This window comes from Physeter macrocephalus, chromosome 1, assembly GCF_002837175.3.
Source record: "Physeter macrocephalus isolate SW-GA chromosome 1, ASM283717v5, whole genome shotgun sequence".
Lineage (NCBI taxonomy): Eukaryota > Metazoa > Chordata > Mammalia > Artiodactyla > Physeteridae > Physeter > Physeter macrocephalus.
Window position 1 is genome coordinate 63,607,437 of NC_041214.2, and position 26,835 is coordinate 63,634,271.

The 26,835-nt window shown below is 42.3% G+C and overlaps 3 protein-coding genes and 1 long non-coding RNA gene across 13 annotated transcripts in view; 3 read left to right on the forward strand and 1 right to left on the reverse strand.

Moving 5' to 3' along the window:
• PHC3 (polyhomeotic homolog 3) overlaps window positions 1-509 on the reverse strand; it is an 88,339-nt gene extending 87,830 nt beyond the window's left edge. For 9 of the 10 annotated variants that reach the window (XR_008616926.1, XR_003680284.1, XR_003680285.2 and 6 more), the window contains exon 1: window positions 427-509. Coding sequence is in view for 7 of the 10 variants with exons in the window: in XM_028491095.2 (XP_028346896.1) it covers window positions 427-440 (14 nt within the window). In the remaining 3 variants the exon portion in view is untranslated. The remainder of the gene's footprint in view (window positions 1-426) is intronic. The other variant, XM_024124361.2, reaches the window with a different exon arrangement.
• LOC112065039 (uncharacterized) lies at window positions 52-14,953 on the forward strand. The gene is made up of 4 exons (XR_002891799.3): window positions 52-240; window positions 7,947-8,193; window positions 9,608-9,781; window positions 14,854-14,953. It is a non-coding gene; the product is annotated as an uncharacterized lncRNA (long non-coding RNA).
• On the forward strand, window positions 5,254-6,612 carry LOC102980431 (phosphoglycerate mutase 1). Its single transcript, XM_024124367.2, has one exon. The coding sequence runs from the start codon at window positions 5,282-5,284 to the stop codon at window positions 6,044-6,046; it is 765 nt and encodes a 254-aa protein (XP_023980135.1). The 5' UTR covers window positions 5,254-5,281; the 3' UTR covers window positions 6,047-6,612.
• A 9,635-nt stretch (window positions 14,954-24,588) lies between the features above and the next one.
• Window positions 24,589-26,835, forward strand: part of PRKCI (protein kinase C iota) — a 94,457-nt gene continuing 92,210 nt past the window's right edge. Inside the window, exon 1 of the mRNA XM_028491122.2 lies at window positions 24,589-24,736. Coding sequence (XP_028346923.1) covers window positions 24,633-24,736 — 104 coding nt within the window. The 5' untranslated portion in view covers window positions 24,589-24,632. The remainder of the gene's footprint in view (window positions 24,737-26,835) is intronic.

Here is a 26,835-nt window from a genome sequence, read left to right on the forward strand (position 1 = left end):
GGCGAGCGCGAAGGAGGCCTGGCAGTGCCCGCCCAGCCCTACCCAGCCTCCGCGGGCCCCCGGCGCGGCAGCCGTCACAAGGCTGCCCGCGGGGCCCACTTGCAGTGATGACAGCGCCTGAGGGGCCCACTCGGGCTCATCTTCCGGAAGATTCCTACGGTCGGGGTCCGAGGGACGACCCTGCGCACAGGGCCCCGCAGATCCCGGGCCAGACGGCGGAAGGGGCGCTCCCGCCTGGAGGTAACTGGACCCTTACAGTTCTCCTCCGTCTCCCCACAAGGGCCAAGCGGGCTCCTCCACGATAAGAAAGCTCTCATGTCCCCCTTTCCCCGCACTGCCCGCGAAAGAGCCCTGAACTCAAGAGGACGTGTCGCTGCCCCCCACTCGCCCCCCGGTTACGACATTAGTCACCAGCAAGTAACTCACTCCGCTTCCGCCATCTTCTCTCCTCCATCACTACCATGGGCTGCGCATGCGCCCCCCGGCGGCGGCGAGAGAGGGGGCGGGGTCGGCTAGCCTCGGGCCCCCGAGGTCACGTGGGGTCCTTGTCTTCCAATCCCCCCTCCCAGTTCAAGCCTTGCTTGCTGTGGAAAGTGACCAGGTTTCCAATTTAGATACCAGTGTCTCACCACCCCCCGCGATCGCTTTCTCTTGCCTAGGGTCTTCTTCCTCTTGGGGAGGGGGTCTGTAACCAAGATATGAAAAGTTCTGATTAGACTGTTAAAATTTTTAAGAACATCTAAAATATATCAAAGCCTATGTGAACTGCAAAGAGTGAGATGGAAGAGAATACCACGAAGATTGGATGATGAGGTGTCAGAGTGAAAGGAAATGCCATGGTAGCTGCAGGGTTTGTTAACTGCGGCGCATGGCAGTTTGGGGATGGAACCGGCAATTCCTCTCTTGGGCTCAAAGATAGTGTTCTAGATCCCCATAAGGTGGACGGTTAAGGAATCATCATGATTACCCTATGAATATCATTCATGTGTTTGACATGAATTTACTGAGTGGTTAGTGAAGATTGCAAACTTGCATACCGCAGGGAACAAGCAGGAATGGCCACCAGTTTGCTAATGTAATTTACTATATTCTACGCATATGGCAACTAATCTGAAGCAGCATGAGACAAACATGCAAATTTGAGTGAAACAAGTCCCTGTCTTCCAACAAATCTTAATCTGGAGAGTGAAGTGGGTTATACAGAGATAGCCACACATTCTAAGTGATCTGACACAGATCCATCAAGCGCTTTGGCAACCTTAAGTTCAAGGAATAATAAATCTTTACTGTCCTTCACCAAAAACAGCATACTGATCACAAACAGTGCCTTCTTTTTCCACTTTTTAAGATGGTGGAGTCGCATGTCAAGAACTGAGAAATGAATTAGTGATATAAATTCATCGCAAAGTGTAATATGGTCTAATGAAAAGTATACTTAATCTTATAAATCCTGTGATCAGGATGTCCCTAGGGAAGGTAAGAGACTACTGCCTATGTAAGGTAAATTGTCCTTTACCACTTCTCCCTGTATGATAACATTGTTTCTTTACCTTATTTTCTTATCTAGAGCAGTGCCCTTCCTCCTACTCCTAGGAGAACTCACTGAGAAAGTCCCCTTTGAAAAGTCCCTGTAGATGCCTAAAAATAAGATATTACTACTTTTTCTTTTCTGAGCTGCTCATATGATGCCATTGTCATTTAACTCTCAAGAATCAACTGTTGGGACTTCCTTGGTGGTCCAGTGGTTAAGAGTCCACTCTTCCAATGCAAGGGGTGTGGGTTCGATCCCTGGTTGGGGAACTAAGATCCTGCATGCTGTGTGGCCAAAAAAAAAAAAAACTGTCTATTGGTATTGCTGACATTTTTGTTTAGTAAAACAAAACTGAAGAAAGCAGTCTTAGGGCTTCCCTGGTGGCGCAGTGGTTGCGCGTCCGCCTGCCGATGCAGGGGAACCGAGTTCGCGCATCTAAGGCCTATATCTATATTGTCATCGCATGCAGATTGGCTTTAAAAGTCAGAACATATATTAGGTAAAATCAGGCCAGTACTGCTTTTTTTTAAATTTTTTTTATTTTTTATTTTATTTATTTATTTTTTTTTTGGCAGTGGCTTGCAGGAGCTTAGTTCCCGGACCAGGGATGGAACCCAGCCCCGGCAATGAGAGTGCCAAGTCCTAACCGCTGGACCTCCAGAAAATCCCCAGTACTGCTTTTTAGAAACATTTCAAAACCCAATATTTATTATAACAACAACTAGCATTTGTATAGTCTTTTACTAAAAGCAGAGGATTTCCACAAACTCATTTGATCATCACAACAATCCTAGTTATCATTTTCATTTAGCACAGAAATATAATGAGGCTCGCGCTTCCCTGGTGGCGCAGTGGTTGAGAATCCACCTGCCAATGCAGGGGACATGGGTTCGAGCCCTGGTCTGGGAAGATCCCACATCTGAGGCAAGATCCCTCAGAGCAACTAAGCCCATGCGCCACAACTACTGAGCCTGTGCTCTAGAGCCCGCAAGCCACAACTACTGAGCCCGCGTGCTGCAACTACTGAAGCCCGCGTGCCTAGAGACCGTGTTCTGCAACAAGAGAAGCCACCACAATGAGAAGCCCGCGCACCGCAATGAAGAGTAACCCCCGCTCGCTGCAATTAGAGAAAGCCCGTGCACAGCAATGAAGACCCAACACCGCCAAAAATAAATAAATAAAATAAATAAATTTATTTTTTAAAAAAGAAATATAACGAGGCTCGCCGCAGCGGAGGGAGGCCCGCATACCACCAAAAAAAAAAAAAAAAAAAAAAAGCAGTCTTAGACCTAAACATGAAAAATGCATAATCCAAAGGAATGTTTGGAATAAATGGGCCAAAATTGTGCCTTTTCATCCCTCTTTCCTTTGAACATCTAAGGCCTATATCTATATTGTCATCGCATGCAGATTGGCTTTAAAAGTCAGAACATATATTAGGTAAAATCAGGCCAGTACTGCTTTTTTTTAAATTTTTTTTATTTTTTATTTTATTTATTTATTTTTTTTTTGGCAGTGGCTTGCAGGAGCTTAGTTCCCGGACCAGGGATGGAACCCAGCCCCGGCAATGAGAGTGCCAAGTCCTAACCGCTGGACCTCCAGAAAATCCCCAGTACTGCTTTTTAGAAACATTTCAAAACCCAATATTTATTATAACAACAACTAGCATTTGTATAGTCTTTTACTAAAAGCAGAGGATTTCCACAAACTCATTTGATCATCACAACAATCCTAGTTATCATTTTCATTTAGCACAGAAATATAATGAGGCTCGCGCTTCCCTGGTGGCGCAGTGGTTGAGAATCCACCTGCCAATGCAGGGGACATGGGTTCGAGCCCTGGTCTGGGAAGATCCCACATCTGAGGCAAGATCCCTCAGAGCAACTAAGCCCATGCGCCACAACTACTGAGCCTGTGCTCTAGAGCCCGCAAGCCACAACTACTGAGCCCGCGTGCTGCAACTACTGAAGCCCGCGTGCCTAGAGACCGTGTTCTGCAACAAGAGAAGCCACCACAATGAGAAGCCCGCGCACCGCAATGAAGAGTAACCCCCGCTCGCTGCAATTAGAGAAAGCCCGTGCACAGCAATGAAGACCCAACACAGCCAAAAATAAATAAATAAAATAAATAAATTTATTTTTTAAAAAAGAAATATAACGAGACTCAAGGTGATTAAATGCCTGTGGTGACTGCTAGACTGTACCAGAAATGGGGTTCTAACTTAAGCGTTCCATGGCCAAAATCAAGTTTGCATCATTCAGCAAGCCACTGTGTGAAATGTCAGTGAAGACAAAGTATGATAAAGGACTACCTTCAAGAAATTTATCATCACTTATCTGATGAAACAGAGGAAGGTGTTTTACCTCTTTGTGATTTCCTAATGAAGAGATTTATGTGTCATGCTAACAGGCTGAACTTCTTTCTAAAGTTTCCAGGAAACGTTGCTTTGGAGAAGTGCCAGCATCGTATATGATTTTAGAAAAATCCCTCTAGCAAGGATGGATTGGAGGAAAGTAAAACTGGAGACAGAGAAACTAGTTGGGAAACTGTATTAATCCTTAGAGAAATGGTAAAAGGCTCCAGGAATGAAAAAGAAGGATAGATTAAAATTTTTCTTCCTTTGTTGCACTAGTCACACTTCAAGTGCTCAATAGCCGTATGTGGCTAGTGGCACCTATATTGTACAGTGTAGATATAGAACATTTCTATCATTACAGAAAGTTCTATTGGACAGTGCTCATCTGAATGCTAGATCAGGGATTGGCAAACTACTATTTCTGTCTTAGTCAGTTTGGGCGGCTATGACAGAGGCCATGGACTGGGCAGCTTAAACAAACATTTATTTCTCACAGTTCTGGAGGCTGGGAAGTCCAGGGTCACGGTGCAGGCAGATTCAGTGTCCAGTGAGGGCCCTCGTCCTGATTTGCAGACAGCCACCTTCTCACTGAATCCTCACATGGTGGAGAGAGAAGACAGTATAGCAGGAATGGGGACCATGGGCATTTGGGCCACTTCTTCATGTAACTCACTTGTGCCTCAAGGCCTGCTCAGCCCTATCATGTATAGTCCACTTCCATTTGATGGTGGAGTGCTGCTATTCACACCCAACCTTACAGTCTGGTGGACCAGATGACACTCAGTTCACAATGAGCAGCTTGCATGGTAACTTGGTGACCCATAGTTAAGCATTCAGTCTCTACTAAGGTCCAGTAGCAGGCCAAGAGCTGTTTCTCAAAAGGAGAGTAGTTATCTGCAGAGGATGATAGGGCTTTGTTCCAAAATCCTGAGGACCTGTGCTGTGATTTCAGTATAGGGTCCTGTCGAAGGCTCCAAACAGCATTCCTATCTGGCACTACCACTTGGGATGGAGTAACACACCCAAATAAGGAATATGTTGCCTCCAAAATCCAAAGAGGCCCTCTAGGTGTTAGACTTTTTTTTTGTTTGTAGGAGGGGCCAGATGCAACAATTTATCCTTCACCTTAGAAGGGATATTTCAACATGCCCCACACCTCTGGACCTCCTAGAAATTTCACTGGCATGGAAGAAGAAATGTTGCTGAATTTTTCTCAGATTTATTTCCCACCTTCTGACACACAAATGTCTTACCAATAAGTTGAGCAGTTGCTACTTTTTGCACACTATGTCCGATCAGCATAATGTCGTCAATGTAATGGACCAGTGGACCAGCGTGATATGATGTGAAAGAAAAAGGTGGCCCCAGTCTGCGCCGCACCCCGAGCCGCAGCCATGGCCGCCTACAAGCTGGTGCTGATCCGGCACGGCGAGAACGCCTGGAACCTGGAGAATCGTTTCAGCGACTGGTACGACGCCGACCTGAGCCCGGCCGGGCACGAGGAGGCGAAGCGCGGTAGGCAGGCGCTGCGAGATGCTGGCTATGAGTTTGACATCTGCTTCACCTCAGTGCAGAAGAGAGCAATTCGGACCCTCTGGACAGTGCTGGATGCCATTGACCAAATGTGGCTGCCAGTGGTGAGGACTTGGCGCCTTAATGAGCGACACTATGGGGGTCTGACTGGCCTCAATAAGGCAGAAACTGCTGCCAAGCACGGTGAGGCCCAGGTAAAGATCTGGAGGCGCTCCTATGATGTCCCACCACCTCCGATGGAGCCCGACCATCCCTTCTATAGCAACATCAGTAAGGATCGTAGGTATGCAGACCTCACTGAAGATCAGCTGCCCTCCTGTGAGAGTCTGAAGGACACTATTGCCAGAGCTCTGCCCTTTTGGAATGAAGAAATAGTTCCCCAGATCAAGGAGGGGAAACGAGTACTGATCGCAGCCCATGGCAACAGCCTTCGGGGCATTGTCAAGCACCTGGAGGGTCTCTCCGAGGAGGCTATCATGGAGCTGAACCTGCCGACTGGCATTCCCATTGTCTATGAATTGGACAAGAACTTGAAGCCCATCAAGCCAATGCAGTTCCTGGGTGATGAAGAGACCGTGCGTAAAGCCATGGAGGCTGTGGCTGCCCAGGGCAAGGACAAGAAGTGAGGTCGAGCAGCAGATAACTTTCCCAAGGATTACCCTTCCTCCCAAGCCCATCCATTCCTCTGCACCTCTCCCCTGCACATGTCACACTGACGACATCTGTAGGCATCTTAAGCTGTAGCTGCAGATGGGGAGCAGCGGCTCCCAATTTCATTTTAGCCATTTTATCTCTTGCACCCACTCCCTTCATACAGTCTAGTCAGAATGGCACCTCTGGGACATGGTCCTCAGTCCAAGCTAAGGGAAGACTTATCCAAGAGCGTTGTAACTGGGGCAGGGCATTGCTAGTGGTTTATTACTAAGGACCTGCTTGAGTAGGGGATAGGGAGGAACCATGCCAAGGTGTGACCAATGAGGAGAAGCAAGAGAGCCTATTTGTGTTCCCAGAGGCTAGCTGGGCACTGTTCTGTTCAGGTGACTGGGGGCTTTAGTCATTCCAGTGGAAGATGAATGTAACCTGCATGGTGATTCAATCAAACACTTCCTCCCTGACTCCAAAAGATTGGGATCAATCCTGAATGTTTATGTGTTGCATTTACTTTTACAAAAGAAAAATTTATATGTATATATAAATAAACTAAAAAAAAAAACCCTTAAAAAAAAAAGAAAAAAAGAAAAAGGTGATCAAAATTCTTGCAAACTAATCATGACATAGGGCTGCAGGGTTGATTTAGCCCTGATGTAGGATTGTGAAGGTGTATTGCTGGCCTTGCCAGCTGAAAACAAACTGCTTCTGGTGGTCTTTACTAACAGGTATCAAGAAAAAAGCATTTGTCAGATCAATAGTTGCATACTAGGTACCAGGGGATATATTAGTTTGCCCAACCAATAAAAACCACATCTGGTACAGCAGCTGCAATTGAAGTCACCAACTGGTCAAGCTTAGAGTAATCCACTGTCATTCTCCAAAATCTGTCTGCCTTCTGCACAGGCCAACAGGCAAGTTGAGTGTGGATGTGGTGGCACTAATCTCTGCAATCCCTCCAGGAATACGGTATTGCTTTTGATTTACTATTTTCCTAGGTAGAGGCAGTTCTACTGGCTTCCACTTGACTTTTACCACCATACCAGTCCTCACTCCACAGGTCAGGGAACCAATGTGGTGATTCTGCCAGGTGCACAGTGTATCTATTCTTTTTTGGCGGGGGAGGGGGCTGTGTCGGGTCTTAGTTGCGGCACGTGGGATCTTTCGTTGCAGCGTGTGGGTTTCTCTCTAGTTGTGGCGCGTGGGCTCCAGGACGCACAGGTTCTGTGTTTGCGGCACGTGGGCTTAGTTGCCCCGCGGCATGCGGGATCTTAGTTCCCCCACCAGGGATCGAACCTGTGTCCTCTGCACTGGAAGGCGGATTCTTTACCACTGGACCACCAGGGAAATCCCTCAGTGTATCTATTCTAATTCCTCATTCCAGGACTAGGGAAATAACCATAGGATGGGTTTGGGGACCCACTGGGCCCACTGTGAGACAAACTTGAGATAAAACTCCTTCAATCAACTGACTTCCATAAGCCCCTTCTGTAACTGGTAAACCACAGTGATGTTTGATCTCCTGGAATTAATGTCAGTTCAGAGCCAGCATCCAGTAGTCCCCAAATGGTCTGATTATTTCTTTTTCAGTGCACAGTTACCCTGCTAAAAGGTTGTGGGTCCCTTTGGTGAAGTCTGGAGAAAGATTAACTGTATAAACTTTGGCTGGTGTACCAGTGTCCTTTCTGTCAGGGATGTAGCTCTCCTTTATTTAAGGGGTACTGAGGTCTGTAAACCAGCTCAAGTCTGGGAATTGATGAAGGGATATGACTCTCTTTTTATGATTCAGGTTAGACTTTTGTTTACTTGACCTAGAATTTTTCTACTGATACTGTTCAAGTAAGAATTTAGTAGGTTTCCTATCTGTTTCACTTCTAGGAATACCATGATCAACTAGCCAATGACATAGGTCTGCACAAGTCAGACTATTTTGATTGCTGCTTTGACTCTGCTGTCCACCAGTGCTGCCACTTGGTCCCTGCAACCCTAGGATCCAATTACTCCTATTGCATTTAGGTTCCCCAATTCAGTGGCTACAGTTCCCACGGTAAGGTCTGGCCTACAGAGAAGAGCGATCACAGAGCCCTTCGTGGATGCTGGAGCTCCCCTCACTAACTGCTATGGAGTGAGTATTTTTGTCCCCCCAGCCTTCAAATGTTGAAGCCCTAATCCCTCCCCAATGTGATGGTATCTGGAAACTTTGGGAGGTAATTAGGTCATCAGAGATGAACCTTTATAAATGGGATTAGTGCTCTTAGAAGAAGAAAGATGAGAGAGATGATCTCTCTCCACCATGTGAGGATACAGCAACAAGGTGGCCATTGTCTGCAAACTGGGAAGAAGTTTCTCACCAGACACCACATTTGCCAGCACCTTGATCCTGGACTTCCCACTCTCTAGAACTGTGAGATATAATTGTTTGTTGTTTAAACCACCCAGTCTGTGGTATTTATTATAGCAGCCCAAACTGACTAACACAAGCCCACAGGCCAAATCCAGCCTGCCGCTTGTTTTTATACAGCCCTCAAGCTAAGAATGGTTTCTACATTTTCTAATGATTGAAAAAATATCTAAGGAAGAATATTTTGTGACGAGTGAGAATTATGTGAAATTTATATTTCAGTGTCCATAAATTAGGTCTTATTGGAACACAGCAATACTCACTCGTTTATGTATTGTCTACAGCTGCTTTTGTGTTTCAAGGGCAGAGTTGAGTAGTTGCAACAGACACTGAAATGGTCCACTTGACAGAGAAAGTATGCTGACCTGTGTTCTAAATCACTGATCACCTCGTGCTGGACACTTGCAGGGTAGTTAATATAGTACATACACTGTCCTACACCCCAACTAGACTTGATTGCTGTCCTAATATCCTATATGGTGAGACAGAAGGTCAAGTAACCCAGATTTGAATTCTGGTAAAGTACTGACCCTCCTTGGGAAACTGCTTCACGTTTTAGTTTTTTTTTGTTGTTGTTTTGTTTTGTTATTTATTTATTTATTTATTTGGTTGTGCTGGGTCTTAGTTGCTTTTTTTGGGGGGGATCTTAGTTTTATAATGTGAAAAAAAAGAGGGACAACACACCTTAAAGATTGTTGTACAGCCTTAAAAAACCAAATGAAAAGTCTAAAAAAGTTCTCTTTTTTTCTTTTTTAAATTTTTATCAAAGTCTTCCTTCACCTGAATTTGTTCAATAAATGTTACTGAGTATGCCTAATACTCAATAGGTTTTAAATGCTTGTTGAGGGAATGAATGCTTGAATATTTGGATGAATGAGGACTAAAATTCTAGTATATCCTGTAGGTTGGAATGACACAGTATATGGACTTGCTTTCTCTTTTCCTTGAAAGTAATACAGTATACTAAAACCAAATACTTTTACTAAAGCAACTGGTACTGAAACTGAAAAGACAGTCTAGTCCTGCCACCTCTCATCTACTCTTACAATAATCAGTATGTTAATCATATGCTTATCAATCTTATCTTCCCTTGTATACCTGTGGTTGGCACTGTTACTAGTCGGCTATGTTTCCCCAGATGCTGAATAGCAGAAACGGGGAGCTTTAAAGCTTAAAGGGACATTAGACGTCATGTGACCCATGCTGAGGAAGAATCCATGGCAAAAGCAGAATGTGAACTCTGATCTCCTAACCTCCTATCCATCCAGTCCGGAGTTTTTTGCCTTGTGCCACGAAGCCTTATTTCAAGCATGTAGGTACTCGATAAACACTTGAAGCTGCTATGGACTTTCACTTCCATTCTGCTTTTTGCTTAATGTTTACTTAGCATTGTGGCAGCCTGGAAGAGTTGTGCTACGTAGAGCTGTAGAAACAGACAAACTTAGATTTGAATCCTGACTTTGCCATTCTCTAGCTGTGTGACCTCTTGCAATGCTATCAGCTCCACCGCCAAAATATAACCTCATCATAACTGAATCACTTTGCTGTACACCTGAAACTAACACAACACTGTAAATCAACTGTTTTCAAGAAAAATTTAGATATCTATACAAATAAAACCTCATCTCTGGCCACACTACCATGAACACGCATGAAATTATCAAAATACAAACCAAGTCAATCTGACACTTCTCACCACCTCCACAGTTATCAGCCTAAACGAAGCCACCATCATCTCTCCCCTGGACCACTGCCATAGGCTCCTGACAGGTCACCCGGCTTCTATTCTTGCTCCTCTGTAATTTACTCTCCGCAGAGCAGTCTAAGTAAGCTTTACAGCTGTAAATCAGATCACATCACTGTCCTGCTCAAATCATCCAGTGCCTGTCACACTCAGCAGAGAGTTTTCTCTTGTTCACTCTGCTCCAGCCACTCTGGCCTCCTTGCTTTTCCTTCTCACACTTGCTACTTCCCAGTTGGGAAAGCCTTTTACACGGGTCTCACTTCCTCACTTCATCCAGGACTCTGCTCAAATATCTCCTCAGAGCTCACTCCCCACCACCTAACCCAACGTGCCCTTCTCGTCACTTTCCTTCCCTTATCTCACTTACTTATCTTCATGACACTTCAATGCTCCACACATTATGTTATGTCCATATTTGTTTATTTATTTATCACTCCCATCAACCTCCAGGTTACAAACTACACATTTTGTTTACTTCTACATTCCTAGTTCTTTAAGCATTAAGTGCTCAATAATTATGCATTGAATAAATGAAGTTTACTTAACTGCTCTAATCCCCAGTTTGCTAATCTGAAAAATGGGGACAGTATCTACCACACTTATTGTACATGTTGAAAAAAGATGAAATAATGTATCTAAACAGTGGAGCATAATAAACGCTCACTAGGCATAGCTGTAATTATTTTTAAATTTTGCCACAAATTATTATGCTTAAAGTAAAGGAAAATAATCCTCCTATTGTATTTCCAAAAGTTATGCAATTTTTATGAGGCCGTCCTTACTTTTTTCTTTTTAAGATTTATTATTTATTTATTTATTTAATTTATTTTTGACTGCTTTGGGTCTTAGTTGCGGCACACGGGATCTTCGTTGTGGTGCGCGGGCTTCTCGCTAGTTGCGGTGTACGGGTTTTTCTCTTCTCTAGTTGTGGTACGTGGGCTCCAGGGTGCATGGGCTCTGTAGTTGTGGTATGAGGGTTCCAGAGCACGTGGGCTCTGTAGTTTGTGGCACGGCGGGCTCGCTAGTTGAGGTGCGTGAGCTCAGTAGTTGTGGCACGGAGGCTTAGTTGCCCTGAGGCATGTGGGATCTTAGTTCCTTGACCAGGGATCAAACCCGCGTCCCCTGCATTGTAAGGTAGATTCTTTACCACTGGACCACCAGGGAAGTCCCCCTTACTTTTAAAAGTTAGTTAGCAGATACATTTTTTAACATGCATATGCTGTATTTTAAAATATTTAGTGTCGGTATCTGAGAATAGATTTTTGCCTGTGTGCTCCTAATGTATTAAAATAAACAGTGTCATATCAGTTTCATATTAAATCTTAATTGTAATGTTCTATTTATGGTAGATAAGTCTCTCTTAATTACATAAAATGCCAGAGACAACAGGAGGCAGAACAAAATGCATTATAGGAAACAAGCAAAGCTAGTGAACAGGAATGAAAAGTTAGCAAAGTTGGGGAAAAGTTATGTGACAGAAGCATACAATGATATAGAACTTAATTTTAATATTTACCTCTAGCAAATCCTGAATACAAAATTGTCCAGAAATCTAAATAATGCAGAAATATATATGAAATAGGAAGTGAAAGTCCACTACAATCCACATCCAAAAATAATCATTAACAGCTTATTTTATATTCTTTTTGATTTTCTATGTACTAACATACATATAAGTATATGTATCTCTTTATCAAAAATGGTATTGGACTATATACACTCTTTTGCAACCATTTTCACTTAATAGTATATCCTTCCATGTGAGTGTATGTGGTTTTCTTCCAGTTCATCAAAGATGCCACTTTGCTTACCTCATGGCCTTCCATACAATCCTGGAATATTCTTTTCCATACTTTGCAAATCTAGTTCCTTGTTTCCCTTTAATTCTTTGCATAAACGTCTTTTTTTAGATAGGTTTTTCCAGATCAATTTATAGAGTTCTCCCCACCATTATTCTCTATCACTGCACAATATTTATTTCCCTCGGAGCAGGTACCACAGTTTGTAATTGTGCGTTTCTTCACTTATTTTCTTGCTTATTTTTTCTCTCTAAACTGTGAATCTCACAAGGACAGGGAATAAACCTGTTTTCTTCATGACTGTATACTCAGTGCCTTGCACAGTGCCAGGCACCATAGTAGCTCTAAATAAATGTGTTGAAATAAATAAGTGTGTAAGTAACACACTGAAAAAAGGGTATTTGTTCTTTCACTTCCTGTCCATGATGGATAGAGTGTTGCTTTCTTTTTTTCTTCAGTTCTTTACTTATTCTTAGTTAAGAAACAATACTGTACAGTTGACCTTTGAACATCATGAGTTTGAACTGTGCAGGTCCACTTTTACATGGATTTTTTTACATGGATTTTTTTTCAGTAAATGCATACTATGGTACTTACATGATACGTGATTGGTTGAATCTGTGGTTGTGGAACTGTGGATACAGAAGGTCAACTGTAAAGTTATACACAAATTTTTGACAGCACAGAAGTTAGTGCCCCTAACTTCCTACATTGTTCAACTGCACTTATCTTGATTCACACCTGGGATTTGTTTTAATCAGGTATGGTAAGGTGACAGACACAAGGACAACTGCTTTTGAAATAAGAGTTTATTATTTACAGTTCCCAAAAAAAGAGAGCATGCCACACCATGCAGGGCCACATGGGGAATCACCAGGGTCAGTCTGGAGGCAGAAGGAGTGAAAGAGAAAGCATGGCCCACAAAGGAATGGATGAGGCAGCATACGAAAGTTTAAGTAAATTTGGGATTGGATAGTTTGAATATTTTTAGCAGGCTCTGGTCTATAGCGGTGGTCTCTAGTTGTCCAGTACCTGGGCCTGGGTGGGGAGGGGTGATTTAGAACAGGGGAAATACTGGCTTGGTGTATGAGAATTAAATAAAGTAGGAAGTGGGGATATGGGCTTTGGATTGGTTGGTTTGCATATGAAAGGCACATTCACAGAGGAATCATTTGCTATCTCTAGGATAATTTTTAGCGGTAAAAGCCCTGGGAGGGGCAGCCTCTCCTCTGTCAGTAAGGCCACCAAGATATCAAAGCATCATAAAATATACAAAATAAAAAGCATGATTAATACATTTCCAACCTAATTTAGGTATCATGAATGCTCATTCCCCAGTTAAATTTTTCAGATGAAAGATATAAACCACATCTGTGTATATAAATCTTTGTCTTGTTTAATGCAGGAAGATGGGCAGGGCCTGAAATTTGGAGTTAAGAACCTGAGTTTAAGCACTGATCCTTCCCATTTCCAGCTGGGTGCTCTTAGCCAATCCAATTAACCTCTCTGAACACCAAGTTCATCATAACTAAAGCAGGGATAACAGTAATATTTACCAGAAATGTGATCGTATTTGTCAAAATGTTTTGTAACTACAATGCACCATGTACACGTTTAAAGTTTTACTGCAATATACTGCAGGGACTTTTTCTCAGAATAAGAATTTAGAAGGTTTTTTTTGTTGTTGTTGTAATTGTAGAAATGTTCAAGGGCAAGACTGGAGGGGGAACACTAAAAATTGATTCAGGAAAAGAATAATAATTCACTGTCTAGTTACATAGTGCAATTTTGGATTAAAGGGTACTTTCCATCAATGGACTTCAAAGAGCTTTGAAACGTTTATTTATTTTCATAATATTTTGAAGTCAGTTAGGTTAAAGTTGTCGTCATTTACTCTCTGAAAGGGAAATAAATACACAGCAAGTTACATAATCTGCTTGAGTCAAAATTAGAACCAAGGCTTTCAATTTTGCCACATAGTGCTCAGACTGGAGCTGCACTGCTCCCCACAATAAGCAAGCACCTTCTTTTGCTGGAATCATGTAAGGTTTGGTTTTATCAAAATGCTTGCTGGATCAAGCAATTTAAGAAAAATTAGAAAATCTGTCATCAAATAATCATTAGCAATTCATTACCAGCAAATAAGCCTCATCAAGTGCCTCTAAGATGTAGGCATTGGTTTTACTTAATGAAGTTAAGAATCTGTGTCCTCTCCTGAGGTCCTAGAATTTTTGCCTCTTCTGGGCCATTCTTCCCTCGGCTCTCATCTAAAGAACCAATGTTTTTACATTCCTCTTCTCCCTAAAATTTCAGGTGATTTAGGACTAAATCCAAAGCTCCTTCTGTGGCTTACAGAGTCTTTATTTTCTGACTCTAAAACACCTTCTTCCTCTGCTTCCAACTGCCTTTATACTTAAGCCTCATTAAATTTCTCATCAGGCAGACAAAAGCTAGGCCTTTTCACTGCCCTGCCTTTACGCCCAACTTTAATTCACCTAAAATAGCAATAAAGGGAGGCTGAGAGGTGAAAGAGAAGGCTACACTTGTTAAATACAGTTGTCACCCGGTATCCACCGTGAATTGGTTCCAGGACCCCCTCGGATACCAAAATCCATGGGTTCTCACTTCTTTTCTATAAAATGGCGTAGCATTTCCATATAACCTATGTGCATTCTTCTGTATACTTTAAATCATCTCCAGATTACTTATAATACCTAATGCAATGTAAATATTTGTAAATACAGTGTAAATGCTATGAAATAGTTGCCAGAACATGGCAAATACAAATTTTGCTTTTTGAAACTTTCTGAAATTTTTTTTTTTTATATTTTCGATCTACAGTTGGTTGAATCTGTGGATGCGGAACCTGAGAATATGGAGGGCCAACTGTCCTTACTGAGTGCTCTACATACAGTATCCTATCTAATTTGCACAGCAAACCCATGAAGCAAGTATCATTATCCTCCATTTTGCTGATGAGGGTACTCATTTTAGTGGGATTAAGTAACCTGTCCAAGGTCATACTGCTAGTAAGTGGCAGGATTAGCTTTGGAACCGATGTCCATCTGCAAAATACATGCTCTGGCCTCTTCCATATGCTGACCCTCTCCACCCACTATTGTCATCTGGCATTATTCTTCAGATTCTGCTCAACCTTTTCATCCTTTGGGCTTCACAACCTCACCCAGATGGAGTTAGTGCTCTCATAGTACTCTTTTTATACTCCTCTAATAATATTTACCAGGTATTTACTTTTTTTTTTTTTTTTTTTTTTTGCGGTACGCGGGCCTCTCACTGTTGTGGCCTCTCCCGTTGCAGAGCACAGGCTCCAGACGCGCAGGCTCAGCGGCCATGGCTCACAGGCCGCCATGGCTCACCGGCCCAGCCGCTCCGCGGCATGTGGGATCTTCCCGGACCAGGGCACGAACCCGTGTCCCCTGCATCGGCAGGCGGACTCTCAACCACTGCGCCACCAGGGAAGCCCGGTATTTACTTTTAATTGAGATATAATTCACATAAAATTCATCTGTTTAACTCATATAACTCAGTGTATATTCACAATGTCATGTAACCATCACTATTATCTAATTCCAGAATATTTTCATCACCCCAGAAGAAACTCCAAGACCTTTAAGCAATCACTCCCCATTCCCTCTTTCCTGAAACCTCTGGCAACCACTAATCTGCTTTCTGTCTCTATAGATTTGTCTATTATGGACATTTAATATGAATGTAATTATACAATATGTAGCTTTTTGTGTCTGGCTTCTTTTGCTTAGCTTAATGTTTTCAAGGTTTATCCACATTGTCATGTGTTTTGGGACTTCATTCCTTTTTACAGATGAATACTATTTCATTTTAGGGATATACCACATTTTGTTTATCCATTCTTCAATTAATGGACATTTGGTTTGATTTCACTTTTTAGTTACTGTGAATAATGCTTACATGAACATTTGTGTACTGCTTTTTGTGCAGACATATGTTTTTAATTCTCTTGGTTATATAACTAGGAAAGGAATTGCTGAGTCATATGGTAACTCAATGTTTAACATCTTGAGAAACTGTCAAACTGTTTTCCAAAGTAGCTGCACTTCTTCACATTCCCACCTGCAATGTATGAGGGTTCCAATTTCTGCACACCCTTGCCGACACTTGTTATCATCCGTCTTTTGATTATAGTCAACCTAGTAGGTATGAAGTGATTGAGTTGCATTTCTCTAATGACTAATAATGAATATTTTTCATGCTTTTATGGCCATTTGTATGTCTTCTTTGGAGAAATGTCTATTCAAATTCTTTGCCCACAAAGAGAAATTAAGTTATTTGTCTTTTGTAGTTGTAAGAGTTACTTATATATCTGAATACTAGTCCCTTATCAGACATATGATTTGCAAATGTTTTCCCCCATTCTATGGGAAGACTTTTCTCTTTCTTGATTGTGTCCTTTGAAATACCAACATTTTAAATTTTGATGAAGTTCAATTTATCTTTTTCTTTTGTTATTTGTGCTTTTGGTGGCCATCTAAGAATCCATTGTCTAATCTAAGGTCACAAAGATTTCCTGCTGTGTTTTTTTCTAAGAGTTTTATAATTTTAGCTCTTATACTTAAATCTTTGATCCATCTTGAGCTAATTTTTGTAAATGGTTTAGGTAGAAGTCCAACTTCATTCTTCTGTATATGGATACTCAATTGTTCTAGCATCATTTGTTAAAACAAATTAACACCCCCCCCCCCAAAAAAAGACCTATTATTTCCCCCACTGAATTCTCTTGGCCCTTTACATTAACACATGTCTGCTAGTATGAGCTCCTTGAGGGCAAGGTTTTTTATATTACTACCTGCATGTCTAGCATGGGACTATGATGTAGTAAACCCTCAAAAAACGTGTTCAATAAATGAAAAGCTGATTTGAGAATCCTAGTGTCAACCTACACGTACCAAGCGCCATAGACTTTGCTAGATGCTGGGGAAGTTTTATACATGAACTCACAGTCTAGTAAAGTTTTCAAACCAAAAGTTTCCAAGGGGTCCAAGAATCTTACAATCCTACATTGGAATGGGTCTTGGAGGTCTCGATTCCAGTAAGGAAAAGCAGACCTGACAAGGCTAAATAGCAGCCTGTGGCCTATCTCATGTTAATTTGCCAGAGATCCCAGGTCTCTTTGAAATTACATTATGACTTTACAACTTAACAAAGGATTTTTTTTCAGTTAGGCCTCCATAAAGCATTTTTTCAGTTAGGTAGGCCTTGAGAATGTCCTCTCCAGATGAAAGACAGCTGCTTCTGTTTCATATCACTCTTATCTTCTGAGATAACTGCTATCAGAGATTAAAAAAAATTTTTTCTCCACCCTAGCTGGACATAATCACTCCTTTCTCTGAACTTCTATAGCTCTTACTCGCTCTTCCACAAAATTAGCAATTTGTTTTGTACTGCCCTAGTGCTTTAGATTTTTATGTAATCTTGAATTATTTATCACCGGTTTATGTGTGAACTTCCTAAGTAGACTGCCCCAACTAGACTCAGGGGCAAAAGTTGCATTTTACATTTTTTGTATGAAATATAGGGCTTTGTACCTAGTGGACATGCAACAGATATTTCTTGACATTATTTGTGTTTTTATAGAATTCATTTTTAAAATAAGAAGCTATTAGGCTTGAGATTCATTCTGTTTTTCCCTAGAGGCTCAGGGTGAGAGGCTCAAAGGGAGAATCACCTTCTCTCCTTTGGACAATTGCTAGTGACCCTCTACTTGCTTTCCTAGAGGAATGGAGACACCAGAGAGCTAATAATTAGTACATGTACATATTTAAATATTTCTTAATAGTACTATTAAAGGTTTTAAAATTCTATGAAAAGGGTAAAAGAGATCGGCAGAATTCCCCCAGAACCCAGTAAATTAAACTAACTCTCAAGGAAAGTCTGAGTTGTAGTTTTTAAATTACTGAGTCAGAAAGTAGAGAAACAGGGGCTTCCCTGGTGGTCCAGTGGTTAAGACTCCATGCTTCCACTGCAGGGGGCACAGGTTCGATCCTTGGTCGGTGGAACTAAGGTCCTGCATGGCTTGTGGTGTGGCAAAAAAAAAAAAAAGTAGAGGAAAGACATCCTGTTTCTCTTCTTTTTTTTTTTTTTTTGTGGTACGCGGGCCTCTCACTGTTGTGGCCTCTCCCGTTGCGGAGCACAGGCTCCGGACGCGCAGGCTCAGCGGCCATGGCTCACGGGCCCAGCCGCTCCGCAGCATGTGGGATCTTCCCGGACCGGGGCACGAACCCGTGTCCCCTGCATTGGCAGGCGGACTCTCAACCACTGCGCCACCAGGGAAGCCCCTGTTTCTCTTCTTATCTCAAGCTTGAGGTGGAAGAAGGAGATGGAATAATCTAGCCTCATATTGAACAGTGCCCTGCAGAACATAACCAGAATCTTTGGAACTGTTTAACTAAGGTAAAATAGAAAAGGTGGCTGAATGGAAGAGTGAGTATATCATGACATGATACTCAGTACACTGTCATGCACCTATGGGAACACAGTGAGCCTGTTAATGGATTATGATAAGAACAGATTATGTGTGGATTAAAGTGATTCTCTAATAACAATGAATCTCCACAGCATTTTAGCATGTGGTTAGATCATGGAAAACAAACAAAAAACAAATCAAAACTAAGAATTTTGTGAAGTTAATTTTTTTTCCTCATCTGCCAGAAATCACTCAGTCCTTGTTTCAAATTCATGGTATTTTAAAATTATGCTAAATAATGGAAAACATTGGAACAATGATAAAGTCACTGTCATTTCAGTTCTTTGGACTTCATTTGTAAAATGGGGCATAGATTTTTTGTTCTTCAAACTGTCTTTGGGAGACCAGCAGCATCAGATCTTTTAAATCAGAATATGCATTTTAACAAAATCCCTGCCTAATTTGTATGGTTATCAAAGTTTGAGAAGACTGACCTGGATGATACAAAGTAACTTCCAGCTAGTAAATTCAACCATTCCGTGATTCTAGTTGGAAGAGTCCACCTTAGGTAAAAGGAGAGTCACTTTCTTAGGAGTTGTATTTGACTTGAGTAAACAGATTGCTCAGCAAGTTGAACTAATTTTTCAGGTCATAGCTTTAACAAAGCAAACAGAAAATGAAGACTTGTTCTGCTTATTTGGTGTTGTCAGCTTCCTTCCTATGACAGTAAGATTAATTTTAGTATTTAAGTGGACATAAACCAACAGAAAATTATTTCAATATTAAATTAAATAATTTAATATTTATCGAATACCAACAATTTTCTAAGTGCCAAAAAGAACTTAGAAGGTAAGATTCCTGTTCTTAAGGCACCTAATAATGGTCACTTTGCTTTAAAAGTCTCAGTGTCTGGAGTCCTTATTAATTTAATTATAGGCTGATTCATAATTTGTTAGTTTCCAGAATGGGAAGCCATACCAATTCAGTAGAATATCTCATGCCTAAGTCACAGTGTGATAAGCATGGTATACAGGTGAAATAACAGGCAGCTTTATCTCTGGAGTGCTGTTCCCCTTGACATTGTACATGTGATTAAGAAGCCAAAAATCATTACAGACTATAAGCTCTGCTTTTCCCCCTTGATTTCTCTGTGGCCCAAAACAGGATGTGGTTTAATTCAAGGTCAGCAGAAATTCAATATGAAAAGATTTGAGTCCAGTAGGAAGTAGGTGGAGGTGGTAGAGAAAATGAGCTAGTCCTCTGTGAGAGGGGTGAAGACGGGTTGGCAACCTTGTGTGGGAGAGGAGTGTATTCCAGAGGCTGTGAGAGAGAACTAGGTTATTATTTTCTTTTAATATTTATTTATTTATCTTGGCTGCGCTGGGTCTTAGTTGCAGGCTAAGAAGCATGGCATGCGGGATGTCGTTCCCCCACAAGGGATCAAAACCGCGCCCCCTGCATCAGGAGCGTGGAGTCTCACACATTGGACACCAGGAAAGTCCCCGAGAACTAGGGTATTGATGGAGGCCAATGCTGGGGTGGGTGAGCTGCTGGAGTGGGGAGAATTTATTAGATAAGGTTTACATTTTCAATTGGATACGCCATTCTCAAGAACAGGTTTGCCTCTTCAAATTGGAGGGTAGCTTACATTTAATGGCTGAGTGCTGTTAGGGACAGCATACTTGGTGCACCAACATCATTAAACAAATACTTCTAAAAGGAGTTTGTGTGTTTTGATGGAGGCTTTTTCAACCTGACATTTTACTAGTCAACTTTGTGCCTTTCAGTTAAGCCAGACACAAGTGGGTTCTTCTGGTTCCTGAAGAAGATGAGGTAGCACTCGGGAGCTGTTGCAATTATTCTTTGTCACTTACTGGCGCACAGTTTCCCATTTTGCATTTTTTCTCTTTATTGGTACATGTCCTGAGATCCTATCTGGATTGGAACTTTCTTGAAAAGAAGGGGAGAGCATAATGCCTGCACCAACTAACCCCATAGGAGTTAATTATGTTGAGGTTTCTCAGACATCTTTGGCTATTCAGTGACTTTCATCAAGTGAATGTTTTATATTATATTATATTATTTTATTTATTTATTTTGCTGACTCTTCAGCTTAATGGAACTCTCCACTGATAGTTCATTAAAACAAAGACATTTTATTTCAAAGGCAAAATAACTTAAGGCTCAAACTGCTGTATGTCATTATCTGTACTGTGGGAGTGAGATTGGGGAACTGCAATGGAAATGAGTGTATGTGGCTGGAGTGAAGGGAGTACCCAGATAAAGCTGGCGATGTCAATGGGGCAGTGAGAGGGCACAGGAGAAAGAAGTGGGAAAGGGAGTCACGGGGGTATTGTTTCCTATCTATGCCAGCTCAGTAAGGTTAATTAACAGAATAAAAACTAAACTCTTACTAACAGCTGTCAGGACTCCAATCAGGAGTTTGGGTCACAACTTTTGCTGTTGAAGGTTAAGTAAAACAATTAATGTAATACTACTAGGACATGATTACACAGGACATGTGTCTACTATTTATTATCTCATTCCATTCACCAAGCAGTTTATTTCTTTGCTCCACATTGGGACAAGCACTCTGATAATGACAAAATGAGAGAATGTTGGCCAGAAATATTTTAAATCCCTTAAGCTGGTGGATTTGAGCATTAATTAATTTTTTTTCTATTCAAGTCATCATAGTTAGCCAAAAGTAAGTATAATTTAGCTCAGAGCCCAATATTATCTCTACAGGTCACAGAGTCCCTCCAAATGATCAGGACTTGCAGTTGAAACACTCTTCTCTCATTTTAGTGACATGATCAAACGCTTAATGAAACCACAGAAGAATGCTAGGTGAAGGGAGGCAGGCTTACCCAAAGTTGAAGGTACTAGTAAGCACCATTTTAAGTACAACAGAAAGAAAATGGGCTGTGGGAGGCTTTTTCACAATGTTTACGATTGACTTCCCATTTTGTATCATGTGATTCTCAGGTGACAAACAGGCATCAAAGATCCAGCAGCAGGATTTATTAGATGGCATAAAGAACATGAAAAACAAATTTTCATATGTGATCTTGGCTGCAGGACACACTGGTGAGGCTAGTTAATATTGAATATAAAGGCCTACCTATTCTGAGGAGACATTTTCTTGTCAGAGCAGCTCAATCTGTAGAAAGGAAGCCAGATTTTCCTAAAGATATGATTAATGTGATGCCAGGTTCCTTTTAAACCCTTTTACAGAGTCCTGTTTTCTAGTTTCTCATATTTTGTTACTAAAAATGACATTATTTCTGTGCCCTGATTATCGTATATGCTTAACTGTCTGTGCCTTGTATCTATTTTATTTACTTATATTTTTTATTTTTAAATTTTATTTATTTTATTTTTTGCTGTGTTGGGTCTTTGTTGCTGCACACACGCTTTTCTCTAGTTGCGGCGAGTGGGGACTACTCTTCATTGCGGTGCGCGGGCTTCTCATTGCAGTGGTTTCTCTTGTTGCGGAGCACGGGCTCTAGGTGCGTGGGCTTCAGTAGTTGTGGCACGTGGGCTCAGTAGTTGTGGCTCGTGGGCTCTAGAGTGCACACTCAGTAGTTGTGGCGCACGGGCTTAGTTGCTCTGCGGCATGTGGGATCTTCCCGACCAGGGCTCGAACCCGTGTCCCCTGCATTGGCAGGCGGATTCTTAACCACTGCACCACCAAGGAAGCCCCTGTATCTATTTTAACTGCATCACACTGACTTTAAAAATTAATGTCAGAGCACTTCCAGAAAGGAAACATGAGGAGCTCCCTGTATACTCTCCCCAATGAAACCATCATAACTGGTGAAAATTATAAATAAAAAACGACCATTGGATCAGACTGTGGAACAATTTTATGCCCCAGGGCACTGTCAAAAACACTGGAGCAATCAGTTGCCAATTAGTGGAGGCTAACAGCTGGGAGCTATATCCATAAAGGTAAACTAGCCAAAAGCTTGATAGGGAGATGAGGAAAAGAGACAGTCAAAGAGAACCTGACTAAAACCACTGTCATCCCCCAGGGGAGGGACAAGGAGTCAGGGTGACGGTGTGCATGCCAAAGTTGCACCTTCTGAGGAGAGACATTAGAGGCTGCACACTGTGGAGGAAACAAGTCTATTGACCAAATCTGGCCAACTCACAAATAAACAACCAGACCTAGAGCCAGTTTGGATAGGTCTTCAGAGTTGCTACCATGGAAATGTACAGTTTGCAACAAAAAAACTTATGAGACATACAAAGAAACAGGCAATGGGACCCATACGCACAGAAACTGTCTTTAAGAGGACCCATATGTTGGACTTAGCACACAAAGACTTCAAAGCAGCTGTTATAAACATGTCTAAAGAACTAAAGGAAACCGTGCTTATGAGTATAGATTCAAAATTCCTCAAGAAAATATTAACAAACCGAATCTAACAACGTATAAAAAGGATTATATGTTATAACCAAGAGGGATTTTTCCCAGGAATGCAAGACTGGCTTACATCTAAAAGTTAATGTAACATATCACACCAGTAGAATAAAGCACAAAACCACATGATAATCTCGACAGACACAGAAAAGGCACTAAATAAAACCCAACACCCTTCATAATAAAAATAGGCAACAAACTAGGAATAGAATGGAACTTTCTCAACCTGATAAAGGGCATCTACAAAAAAACTAAAGCAATAATCACATTTAATGGTGAAAGACTGAAAACTATCCACATAAGACTGAGAACAATACAAGAATGTTAACAGACTCCTCTTTATTCAACATAATACTAGAAGTTCTATCTAATGCAATCAGGCAAGAAAAATAAAAGACATCCAGATTGGAAAGGAAGATGTAGATCAATCTGTATTCTAAAATGGCAAAATCTTGCACATAGGAAATTCTAAGGAATCCACTGAGACACTATTAGAACTAATGAGTTCAGCAAACTTGTAGGATTAAAGATATATACAAAATCAATTGTATTTCTATACACTAGCAATGAATAATAAAAAATGAAATTAGGATGGGACTGTAAATCGGCACAGCCACTATGGAAAACAGTCGATGTTAACAATGTTTTAACGATGTTAAAAAATGCCGATGCATGGATAGTTGGATGGGTTGACTGATTGACTAGATGTTCATTGTGCACCTGTTCCATGCAATGGCAATATACAAGGGACAAGATATGGGGAGCGGCAAAGGAAGAAAAGTCAATCTTCCATCATACCTCCTAGTTGAGTTTCTTCCTTTATTACATTCATTATTACATTTGTTACATATATTATACTAAATTCTTTTCATAAAAGAGGCTATGCTGGGCAGGTAACCGAATTCTTCTTTCCAGAAAAGGTACTGTATGATTGAGATGATTTATGCAATTGTAAGAATTCACCAGAGAACAAAGTCTAGATTGTGACGAACCCCAATCATTTCCAGTGTCCTCAGGTGCCCACGGTGGATTCAGGACTTCCACGCCGACGGCTCCCGGGTCACAAGCTGGAGACAGACGGTCAGCGAGAAGGCGGGACGCTCTACACGTAAAGAACCTCAAGTCCCAGAATCCCATGGGGCCTCCAAGTCCCAGAAACCCGCCCGGCAAATCTACTCCGAGTCCCACGCGGACGCGACCAAGATAGGAAACTGGGGTGAGATGCCGCAGAATTTGTCCCCCACCATTTTCCTTGTAGGGAGGGGCTTTTTACAGAAATATAGTTACCTCAGCCTTCACATTTTCTCAGTTACAGCCCACAATAGGCCCCCTGCCGGCAAGTTTTTTGTGATGCTCAGCATCCCCCCCCTCCCCTTTTCCTTGCCCCCGTAAGAATGGTTCAGCCGGGCTTCTTGAGTTGGATCGATGGTTGCACCCGCCCTCCCCCGGAATGTGGGCCTTTGGAGCGAGTGAGGTGGGAGGGGCGGAGGTGGGAGGCGTGCTGGGCCCCGGCGGCAGCAGAGGCAGTGTCGGCCGCTGGCGGTGGGGGGAGCCGTGCGGTTCCGGCTGCCCCGGCGAGGCGACCTCTGGGCCCGCGCCGCGGGCGTGGAGGACAGGTAGGCGAGCGGGCAGCCGCGGCTCCGGGAGAAACTCGGGCTGCGGAGTCCCCTACGGCGCCCGGTGCGCCCCTCGCACCCTCGGCCTCCAGCGTTGAGGCGGGGGAGGAAGGAGATGCCGACCCAGAGAGACAGCAGTACCATGTCTCACCCGATCGCAGGCGGCGGCGGCAGCGGGGACCATTCTCACCAGGTCCGGGTGAAAGCCTACTATCGCGGGTGAGTGTGTGGGGTGGGGGTGGGGGTGAGAGGGAAGGGGAGAGGCCAGCTGGACTTGGCCTGGAGGGGGGGGCGGGTGTGGGGCTGGAGATGTGGAAGGGATGGGCTGGGCGGGCTAGTCGGGGGACTCGGGATGGGTGACCGAGTGGTCGGGGGAGGAGCACGGGGCACTGGATTGCGGCACCCCCAAGGTGTGGCGCAGGGCGCCCTGGAACTGGAGGGGGGGGGCGGGTGTGGGGCTGGAGATGTGGAAGGGATGGGCTGGGCGGGCTAGTCGGGGGACTCGGGATGGGTGACCGAGTGGTCGGGGGAGGAGCACGGGGCACTGGATTGCGGCACCCCCAAGGTGTGGCGCAGGGCGCCCTGGAATCGCGCGGCTGAGGGTCCTGAGCAGGGTCCGAGGGAGGAGCCTTGGAGTAAGTAGGTCCACCTGGTGGGTCCGTGAGACTCGCCTACCAAGAGATTTACAAGAGCTTTACGTCTTTAAGTCTGGATGTATTGGGGGTTGAGAGTTGATGCTGAGTGATGCCTTAGTTAACTAAGTTTACCATGGGTTTAAAAGACAGGATTGCTGTTGACCGTTTTGATTACCAGCAGGCCTAAAGCCTCTGGTTCTCTAAGTCAGGTTTGTCTTTATCACATAAAAGAGCTCGCGATGTGTATCTGGACTGTGGTCAGGCTGCCAGTATATTAGACGTAGGAGTTATTATCTGAGTAAAGTTGATGCGTTTTCAGGGATATGCATTAGGTACTTACGTCTCGCCAAGATTAGGTTGTATATGTGTAAATTAAAATTTGTGAACGCTTCTTTGTCAGTGTTGCTTCAAGGACTGTCCGATACGGTGAGATATTGCAAGAAGAGAAGAGGGTGAGCATAGGCACAGTTTTAAAATCTGTGATCTTTACTCATGTTATTACCTAAGTTATAACTATTGTGGTTACCAGAAATAATCCAGTCCTAAAATCAGTGTATTAAATCATATTCTGTAGTATGACTGTGGTTTGAAATTTCTTTGAGATAACTATATTTGGGAACATTAGAAAGTTGAACTGTTAGTGTGAGCATAAAGGTTTGAAACTAAGGGTTAACAGAACACCCAACCACTGTGGCCTGTCTTACTGCTTGTTCAAGCAGAAGCAAATTGCTTTAAAAAACTCAAGCCCTAGGAGGTTTGAAACTGCAGTACATACTTTTACATTCCTTAGAGGATCAGTGAAGATAGCAAACTTTCAAAATGCCTCTCTTGTTTTGATTTCAAAGAAAATACAAGCCCCTAAATGTCTTACTGATTTGATGTAAGGACTTCCTAGTTTGTTTGCTGCGGTGAAGCCTCTGACCTCTCTCTGTTCATTAGCTTGACTGTATTCAGGAGTAGTTTAGAGGAGTTATTTTGGACAGTAACAGTGTTTTTGCTTAAATTGATCAGAGAAGTCTTGATTTTCAAACAATAGCTACGCACTTTGCACTGTGGGAAAAAAAGCTTTGCTTCCTTTACCTTACCTTTAATTTGATAGATGAGATATTTCACTTTAGAATGTGTTCCATTTTATAGTTGACGGTCTGTGTGTTGTTAGGTACAGAGAATGAAATATAGTACATTTTTTTTTTAAATAGTGTCTGATTACTGACAGTTTAAAAAACTAGATTAAAAAATAAATATACACACGTGGTAGGAAAGTGCAAATTGTTCAGAAGTATAAAATAAAAAGTGTTCCCCATTCAGTCCTCCCAACCTTCAGAGGTAATTACTATTGATAGTTTATTTGTTGTTCTTCTGGAGGTTGCCTGTATTACTTTAAAAGTTATACTTCCGTTTCGTGATTTACTAACTTTACATGGTATCTATTGATTCCTTCCTCTGAAAGATGCGAAATTGGATGCACACTACATTTTGCTTCCTCGCTCCCTGATGCCTCTCAAGTTTTGATTGTTACAGTATAATTTTTAGTTCTCCAGTTTACCTTTCTGACTTTAAATAATATAAATTTTGGACTTATTAAATTTAGGTAGTTTCCAATGATTCCAACTATGAAACACGAAGAAACTAGTGCTTCTTCCTTTTTTCCTATTTTTATTAGTTTGACAACTGTAAATAGGC

What these genes read in the sequence shown, in the direction of transcription:
- LOC102980431 (XM_024124367.2), top strand. Translation starts at nt 5,282, where the DNA reads ATGGCCGCCTACAAGCTGGTGCTGATCCGGCACGGCGAGAACGCCTGG.